The 9487-nt window shown below is 54.8% G+C and overlaps 1 protein-coding gene across 2 annotated transcripts in view; it reads right to left on the reverse strand.

Annotated features, from left to right (window-relative positions):
* CFAP45 (cilia and flagella associated protein 45) overlaps positions 1 to 8382 on the reverse strand; it is a 31448-nt gene extending 23066 nt beyond the window's left edge. Inside the window, exons 1-2 of one of the 2 annotated variants that reach the window (XM_089772691.1) lie at positions 8199 to 8382; positions 7973 to 8098 (exon numbers count right to left, since the gene is read on the reverse strand). In XM_089772691.1, coding sequence (XP_089628817.1) covers positions 7973 to 8098; positions 8199 to 8201 — 129 coding nt within the window. In that variant the 5' untranslated portion in view covers positions 8202 to 8382. The remainder of the gene's footprint in view (positions 1 to 7972; positions 8099 to 8198) is intronic. The other variant, XM_075907756.2, reaches the window with a different exon arrangement.
* Positions 8383 to 9487: the final 1105 nt, after the last annotated feature.

Here is a 9487-nt window from a genome sequence, read left to right on the forward strand (position 1 = left end):
CCCCCACTGCCTCTTTCTGATAGAGGTAGCAAGGGGGGCAAAAGCGACTAGTCAACTAGTGTGTTGACTATCTGATAAGCGACAGGTGGACAATAATTTTTGAAGGGAGGCCACTTCACAAATTTCTGAAATGGCCCCAGGCTGTCCCAGAGGGGCCAGGGCCAGGATGCTTCCCATGGTCTCCCACCTGCAGATCCTGATTGTTTTGAACAGCTGACAGTTCCCTCTAGGTGCCATGCATCCCTGGTGGCAGGAGACTTCACGCACTGCCCCCATGTCCAAGCAAATCAGGGTCCCAGGAGCAGGGGAGTGCATGAAGTCTTTGCCCCCTGCCTCTACCCTGCAAGGGGCGTGTGGTGCCTAAAATGAACTGCCAGCTGTTCTGAACAGCTGGCGGTTCCCTTTGGTGCCACACACCCCTGGCAGGGGGAGGAGACTTTGTGCACTCCCGTCCCCAGGTCTCATTGACCTGGGGGTGGGGGAGTGGCAGGGTGGCTGCGGGCTGGATTAACTGGTTTGGAGGGCTGGATCTGGCCCACAGAAGCTCTCTTCCCCACACCTGCGATAAGCATTTGCTTATCGGATAATCGACTAATCATTCACATCCCTAGTATCCGCAGCACCTCAGAGCTTCTTGCAAAACCCTCATGAGACAAAACAAACATTATTATACCCATTTTACAGATGGGGAAAAGGCCAGAGAGGTCGGACTAGGTCCTGTGACACATGCCCACAAATATATGTGCATTGTGGCTATGCTAATGCTGCTCTAGGGATTTTAAGTTTGTGTCTGAATTCTCAAAATTAATCTAATCTACCTGTCAATGCAGAGTCAAAGCGATGAATGGTGAAGTAACAGGTTTAGCACTGAATTACCTGCCCTTTAACACAAATAACAATGTTCATTTATTCCAATCAGTGACTGAGTCTGACACTCCCAGGTTCCTCTAGATCTCATAAGTGCCTGGGTTTGCTCTGAGCTGTCATACATATCAAGGACCTCAATTAACACTCCAGTGATTACTACTGTAAACTCCCCAATGATAAGCAACACCTGGAGGCTTGTGTGCTATCAGATCATAAACCTGTCTAGGGCTCTTCTGACTAGCAGTATTTTAAAACAACACTCCCAGGAGTCAGGCCAATGCTCATTCCCCAGATATAAAATGGACTTCTCTTTGGGTATGTCTACACTACCACCCTAGTTCGAACTAGGGTGGTTAATGTAGGCATCCGAAGTTGCAAATGAAGCCCGGGATTTAAATATCCCGGGCTTTATTTGCATCTTGCCGGGCGCTGCCATTTTTAAATCCCCGTTAGTGCGGACTCCGTGCCCGCGGCTACACGTGGCACGGAATAGGTAGTTCGGATTAGGCTCTCTAATCCGAACTACCGGTACACCTCGTTCCACGAGGAGTAACGGTAGTTCGGATTAGAGAGCCTAATCCTAACTACCTACTCCGTGCTGCGTGTAGTGTGGACTCCGTGCCCGCGGTTAACGGGGATTTTAAAATGGCGGCGCCCGGCAAGATGCAAATGAAGCCCGGGATATTTAAATCCCAGGCTTCATTTGCAACTTCGGATGCCTACATTAACCACCCTAGTTCGAACTAGGGTGGTAGTGTAGACATACCCTTGGTGTCCCAGCCCCTTGAGAAGCCTGAAGTGTGAAAAGCAGTTACCGTTTATTTACCCACATTTTCTACCTCCGCTTTCCTAATCCAGAAACTGCCAAAGGGTTTTACTCAGTTTTCTCTCAAAGAATCACCTTGGAGGTGACCAGTGTTCCCTCTAATGTTTCCCACATGTGCAGAATGAATTTTGTTATGTGCACCAATATGGATATGATTTGTGGCACCTCACCGCCATATTGATGCATATAACACAATTTCTGGGGTGGGGGTGGGGTTGAAGGATTCAGTGTGTGGGGGCGGGACTCAAAGCTGAGGCAGAGGATTGGGGTGGAGGAGGTGAAGGTTGCAGCTGGGGGTGCATGTTCTGGGGAGAGGCTGATGATGAAGGATTTGGAGTGCAAGCTACATGGGGACTACAGTGGGAAGAGAGGGACTCCCTCCAACTCTCTTTCCCTGCAGCAGCACGTGGGCTGGAAAGGGGATGCAATTCTCCCTGGTACGGCAGCTCCAGGACTGGAGCCAGTGGATAAGCACCTCTCCCACAGACGCAGCAAGTCCATCCCGGGACTGGACAGGAGCCAGATTGGAGCCTGTACACAATTACACGCAGGGCGGCAGTCAGCTCCCTGTAAGCCGGTGTGTGGAAGGAGCAGACTTTTAAGATGGCTCCCCATGCATACTTGCTGTCCCATGCTGCTGCCTCTATATCAGCAGCAGCAGCACGAGGCAGCAGTTGGCTCCCCAGGGTGCAGGGAGTCAGCTTTTAAGCCTGCTACCTATGTGTGCAAGGAGCCTGAATGTATCTGTGAACATAGTTCAACTTTCACATCTCTGTTGCAAGGCCTACATTTTAGGTGTCTAGGAAATCACTGGGACTATCCATTGGATTTACAAAGCCTGAGTTAGGAGCCAGGACTCCCTATATTAGGGATGTGAAATCCCATTTAATTGGTTAACCAATTGAACATATTGTGTAAATATGTAGACTTCTAAGCCTGTTGAAACCATTTCATTATAGATTAACTAATTATATAATCATTAGGCCAGAGAGAAACTGAGTGAGAATGTTTCCATAGCCTAGTGCCTTTTGGATCTGGAAAGTGAGAAACCCAGGATCCTGTTTCCCAATGCCAGTGGCCCTTCAATCATCCATCCTACAGTAGACTTCCGATAATCTGGCACCTTTGGGACCTAGATGGTGCCGGATTATCGGATATGCCGGAGCATCAGGAGGTACTGCACACTCCCAAACCAATCTCCCTGCCCACCCACCCTCCCCTGCAATCAGCTGGCTGGGACACTGTGAGTAACCCAATCCACCTCCTCCTCCCCTTTCCCTTAGCCAAACACTTCTGCTCCCTGCTGTAACCCGATCCCACTCCCCCCCCAACCTTATGCTAGGTCCCGGTACAGCCCACACTGTGCGTGCGTGTGCTGGCTTTTCAATCAGCTGGCCGGGACACCCTGAGTAATCCAATCCCTCTCCCTTCCCCTGAGCCAAACACTTCTGCTCCCTGCTGTAACCCACATGAGAGTGGCTGACCTGAGCGGTTCCAGGTTCAGTCCCAGTTCCATCAGGAGCACTTGCCATTTTGATGCCAGACTATCGGGAGTACCGGACAATTGAGTGCCGGATTATTGGAGTGTTACTGTATTTGGAACAGCTTCAACAGTAGAGACCGAGGGTGCCTCTCATCAGACTGAGAATTATACCTGTAACTCTCACATCCCAGGTGAGCATTCTAACCACAGTGCTAAAACTTGTAAGATCTCCATTGCTTCCTCCTCCTCCTCCTGGATTTTGATGTGGTAGCTGTGCTCTGAGCATGGCAACTGGATCAAGCAAGACATTAACCCCCCCCCGCTCATCCCCCCGTCTGATCTGAAATTTGATTTGTCCTTTTTATATGTGTTCACTTTGGTATATATGGTCATGCCAATTTTCTTCCACAATTTGATCTCAGGAAGTGGGTCTGGCCCAGGAAAGCTCATCACTTAATAAACCATCTTGTTAGTCTTTAAAGTGCTACATAGTCCTGTCTTATGTTTTATCTTTCCTTGGTTTTTGGTTCACAATGGCGCTCAAGCATCCAGATGCCTAGAATGAGGCAGCAGTGTGCATGCCCAGAGGCAAACACATCAGCACATAGGAAAGCTTTACAGTGAAAACATAGATGTCAAGGGAGTTTAGCTGTCTACAGCAGTGTTTCCCAATTGGTGCTCCGGGGAACCCTGGGGTTCCGTGAAGCAAAACGAGGGGTTCCGCGAGGAGCCGGCACTCCCCCGCCCCCTCTGAAAGAGAGAGAGAGAGGGCTAGCCAGCAGAGGCATGGGCGGCGAGTTGTATGGGCTCGTGGTGCCTATGCTCCACCATTATTTGAAGCTGTAGCGGGCCCTGGCCCCCCCACGCATTCTCCCACCCTGGCCCCGGCCCATCCCTGCCGTGCGTAACCTTCACTGAGCTTCCCCCTTGCTGGCTGCTGCTGCCCTACACGGCGTGCTTAAACCGGTGGGCGGGGAGATGCCCGGGCATCACGTAACGTCACGGCCCGGGATTTTAAAACTGCTGGGCGCCGCGTTGCGCCGCGCGGCTGAGTTGCGGGTTTGGAGTCCAGGGACAGAGTGCAGACTCCAGCCCTGCAAAGTAGAAGGCAGAAGGTAGGGGAAGGGGAAGGGCTGGGAGAGGAAGGGGCTTGTGCAGAGGGGGAGGGGAGAGGAGGAAGAGAAGGAAAGGCACCAAAGGGACAGGGTAGAGGAGAGACTAATGCCAGGGGGCCAAGTACAGACAATGAGGAAAAGGGCAGCAGGGGCAGTGTCAGTAGGAGGGGGAGGGGGACGGGGTGATGCTGGGTGGGGAGAGGGTAAGGGCATTGCGGGCTGGAGGGGGAGGTGCTGGGAGAAGGCTTGAAAGAAGGGGTGGGCATGAGGAAGGCCGGGATGGAGCAAGTCATGTGTGAGGGCACAGGGGCATGAGGGGAAGAGGGGCAGAGGATGGTGAGGGGGTGGGCATCCACGAAGAGTAACGGTAGTTCGAATTAGAGAGCCTAATTCGAACTACCTACTCCTTGCCGCGTGTAGCCGCGGGCACAGAGTCCGCACTAATGGGGATTTAAAAATGGCGGCGCCCAGCAAGATGCAAATGAAGCCCGGGATATTTAAATCCCGGGCTTCATTTGCAACTTCGAATGCCTACATTAGCCACCCTAGTTCGAACTAGGGTGCCAGTGTAGACATACCCTCACTTGTGTCACCCCAACTGACTTTTCTGTGGGTCAGTGACCCTTGACTCAAAACAGGTTCCTCACCCCTCTCATAAATAAAGACAATGCTAAAACCTTTTGAGTTTGACATAATATCTTATTTAAAAATGAAGCCTGGCCAACAAGCCCCCAATTGGGGCCAAACCCCCATCTCACTGCAGCATCATAACACTCCTGCACCACCTGACCCCAAATCTGAGCCTATTATACACTGGAACCTCCTGTCCTGAGCCTCTTTCATCCCCAAACTCCTGTATCCCCACATCCTCAGTCTTCTGCCACAACACTCCTGAACCATCCACACAACACAAATCTGTGTCCTGAGCCCATCATACCCACAACCTTCTTGCCCTGGGTTCCTCACATATCCAGCCCAAACTCCTGCACCCTCACATCCACAAGCCTATGGCTTGCTCAGCACCCCAACCTTCCACCTGAGCCCAACACTCCCCAGCCTGGAGCCCCCTCCCCGAGCCAACATCCCCTTCTCCTGCATCCAAATTCCCTCCCAGAGCTTGTACTTCTCCTCACCCCTTCCCACACTCAAATCCCTCATTCCCACCCCACACCTCCTGTCTCAGCCTAGTGAGAGTGTATAAGGGCTGGGGATAGCAAGTGATGGAGAGGAAGGGAACAGAGCAGATGAGGCCTCAAGGAAGGGGGGTGGGGGGTCTTGGGGAAGGAATGTGATTTTCATGAATTGGTGGGTCCCTCCCCCCCCCCCTTTTTTTGCTTCACAAACCTAGGGGTTCTTTGAAATTCTGAAAAGCTGAAAAGGGTTCCTCGGCCAATTAAAATTGGGAAACACTGGTCTACAGAGTTAGCAGCTGATCACAGTGGTGCCTAAAATTGAGGCAAAGGCGCCTAAATTTGGGATTTAGGCACCTAAATTGCCTATGTGACTTTGGACCTAAGAGATGAGAAGACAGCTGGATTTACTTAGGAACAATTCCTTCTTTCAAAGCCTGACTGGAGTGGGGCCATGAGTGCAAGCTGTAGGGCCACCTGTGGGCTGACTACCTTTACCTATTGTCCCAACACAGGCTATAAAAGAGCCTAAGAGGGGGGAGGGATAGCTCAGTGGTTTGAGCATTAGCCTACTAAACCCAGAGTTGTGAGCTCAATCCTTGTGGCAGCCAGTTAGGGATTTGGGGCAAAAATTTGTCAGGGATGGTACTTTGTCCTGCTGTAAAGACAAGGGACTGGACTGTCCCTTCCAGTCCAAGGAGCTAGGCAATCTTCATTAATTTAATTTAGCCCTCACAAAGTTCCAGTCCTCAGCCTTATCCATAAAAGAGCTGGAGTAGGTGTTTTAGTGAAGCTATTTTATATCCACAGAAAGAAGGAAGTTAAGGGGAGTATATTCATGTTCATTTCTTTCTGGGGTATTTATGATTATGCTTTTGAAATACTGTTTGTATTGTGTAGTGTGGGGTGGGCAAACTATGGCCCACGGGCAGCATCTATCCCTTTCTGTCTGTTTCTCAAGCTCCCACCAGGGAAGATGGTTGGGGGTTATTGAGGACAGTGAGAATGGTTCCACTCCCTGGCTGGAACAATTGGCGGGAGATCAGAGCTAATAGCATCGTGAAGAGACTCATTTTTCCAGGGCTCTTCAAGTGGTTTGGGTCCAGTGGCTAACCCATAGAGCCCTACACATCCATGTATAGCTGTGGATGTCAAGGCAGATCTCTGCAGCTCATTTTTTTGCAGCTACAGACTAGGGATGTTAGGAAGCATGTAATTCACTAATCGTCTAGCCGACAAAAATGTTGCCAGTTACACAATTAACCTATAAGCAGCTCTGTATTTAAATAGTGATAGAAATGTAGTCGTGTTAGTCTGGTGTAGCTGAAGCAAAATACAGGACTATGTAGCACTTTAAAGACTAACAAGATGGTTTATTAGATGATAAATCTAATAAATCTAATAAACCCTCTTGTTAGTCTTTAAAGTGCTACATAGCCCTGTATTTTGCTTCTGTATTTAAAGGCACGTGAGTCCTGGCTCATGCCGCGTCCCAGCTGCGGCTGTGCATCGAAATCCTTAGTTTTGCTGTCTGTCAAAAGGCCGGATCCCTGCCAAGGTAAGAGTGAGGATGTGAACACAGCGCTGCAGTGGGGGTCGCTCCTGGGAGCCGGGATTGAGCCAGCGTGCCTGCCCCCCGGCTCTCAAGCGCCGGGGGTGGGGGGTTGCGTGTGTGTGTGTGTGTGTGTGTGTGTGTGGCTGGCTGGACGGAGGAGGGGTTGCGTGTGTGTGTGTGTGGCTGGACGGAGGGGGGGTTGCGTGTGTGCGTGTGTGTGTGTGGCTGGACGGAGGGGGGGTTGCGTGTGTGCATGTGTGTGTGGCTGGCTGGACGGGGGGGGGGTTGCGTGTGTGTGTGTGTGTGTGGCTGGCTGGACGGAGGGGGGGTTGCGTGTGTGTGTGTGTGTGGCTGGACGGAGGGGGGGTTGCGTGTGTGTGTGTGTGTGGCTGGACGGAGGGGGTTGTGTGTGTGTGTGTGGCTGGACGGGGGGGTTGTGTGTGTGTGTGTGTGTGGCTGGACGGGGGGGTTGTGTGTGTGTGTGTGTGTGTGTGTGTGTGGGGCTGGACGGGGGGGTTGTGTGTGTGTGTGTGTGTGTGTGGCTGGACGGGGGGGTTGTGTGTGTGTGTGTGTGTGTGTGTGGCTGGACGGGGGGGTTGTGTGTGTGTGTGTGTGTGTGTGGCTGGACGGGGGGGTTGTGTGTGTGTGTGTGTGTGTGTGGCTGGACGGGGGGGTTGTGTGTGTGTGTGTGTGTGTGTGGCTGGACGGGGGGGTTGTGTGTGTGTGTGTGTGTGTGTGTGGCTGGACGGGGGGGTTGTGTGTGTGTGTGTGTGTGTGTGTGGCTGGCTGGACGGAGGGGGGGTTTTGTGTGTGTGTGTGTGTGGCTGGCTGGACGGGGGGGGGGTTGCGTGTAGCCGGGAGCGTTCCCACCTGTCGGTTCGTTTCCCCGGCTCCCCCTGTGGTGAAGCCAACTAGCCACGCTCAAGGGCCAAGCAGCCCCCTGTGGCGAGCGCGGGACACGCGGCGCGACCCCCGTGCGGGCTGCCCCGGCCTCACCTTGGCCATGCCGAACAGGCTCTCGTCCACCTCCGAGTTCACGGCCTTGGTCCTGTAGCGCGGGCGGGCCCGCGAGCGGTGGGAGGCGGCGGAGGAGGCGCTGAGGGAGCCCGAGGCGCTGGCCGGCTGGGGAGCAGAGAACCCCGCCCCCGGTTAGTGACCAGCGAGGGGCACCCCCCGGCCCGGGGGCGGACACGGGCGGGGGAGGGGCAGGCTGGGATCTCACCATCTTCGCCCCGCGGCCGGCTCCCGCGCAGCCTCTTCCCCCGGCTGTTGGCCGGTCGCCATGGCAGCCGCTGCTCGGCAACTGGAGTCACGCGGGCGGAATGGAGCAGGGGCCCCTCCCGGCTGGGCGCTTCCGCCTCCAGCCGGCTGGCAAGGGGGCGGGGGCGCCCTTCAGAGAGAGAGACCATAGAGGCGTCGGAGGAGCTGGGGCTAGAGCGGCCCACGGGCGGGGCCTCGATGGCGGGCGGCCTGGACCCCGCCCCCTCCTCCTCAGGGCGGAGCCCGGCCCGTGGTGCCCCGCTTGAGACAGAGGCAGGGGGGCGGGTTCCAGGGCAGCCCCGCCCACTCGCTCGCTGCTTGAACCCAAGGGGGGCGGTCCCCTCCCCGTCGCGCGCGCTGCGCTCCCAGGGGCGTTCCCGGCCCAGCCCGCCTTCGTGCGCGGCCGCTTTGCCTGCGTGGGGGGGGAGCCCGGCAGGCCGGTCTGCACGGCGGGGGGGGAGGGGTCAGTAGCCACCGGTCCACCTGCCAGTCTCGGTGCCGCCTGTCGGTTAACCGGTGGCCCGGGCCTCGCCCCGTTTAACCGCTAGCGGCGGGGGGGGGGTCCCTAGTCTGCACTCGGGGTGCGAAAGTGGTTAGGTTCCCCGTGGGGGTTCAGCTCGCAGGCACTGACTTGCACAAGTGCAGGAGGTGCCTGGCCCCTGGGTCTACAAGACTCTACCTTCAGCCCCCCCCCCCCCCGCCTTGCTCTTACCTCCCCCAGCCCAGTGCCTTCCAAATGCTGCAAAATACCTGATCATGGCAGGTGGGAGGCCAGAGGGGGAGGTGCTGAGCCACAGACCCTTTCCCCTCCCCCCCCCCCTTGTTTGGAAACGCTGGAGGGAGGGGAGAGTGGATGTGGGGGGGGGGGGGAGGTTCAGCAGCACTCACCTGTTTTTCCCCTGGGTTCTCCAGCCCTGGAGCACCCACATCATCAGTGCCTGTGGTTCAAATCACATCCCCCTCCCCCCATGCTTCCCCTTCCAGGGTCCTGCCAGGCTTGCAGAGATGTCAGCATTACCTGTGTGAAGTTACAGACAGGTTAGCAACACCTTTACTCAGAGCCACCTGGCAGATACCTTCCCTCAGTTTCCACACTCCTGGCATATGTGGGCTGCGGGAGGCCCGCCTTGGCTTTTGAGGGGCAGAGAAGTGGCCAGAGATAAGAGGAAGGAGCTGTGATAGTGTGTTCCCAGCATGAGCAGAGCCTCCCTGCAACAGACTTCACTCTCCTGGCATGAATCAGCTGTATGA

The sequence above is a fragment of the Pelodiscus sinensis genome, chromosome 22, assembly GCF_052426305.1.
Source record: "Pelodiscus sinensis isolate ZL-2025 chromosome 22, ASM5242630v1, whole genome shotgun sequence".
Classification (NCBI taxonomy): Eukaryota; Metazoa; Chordata; order Testudines; family Trionychidae; genus Pelodiscus; species Pelodiscus sinensis.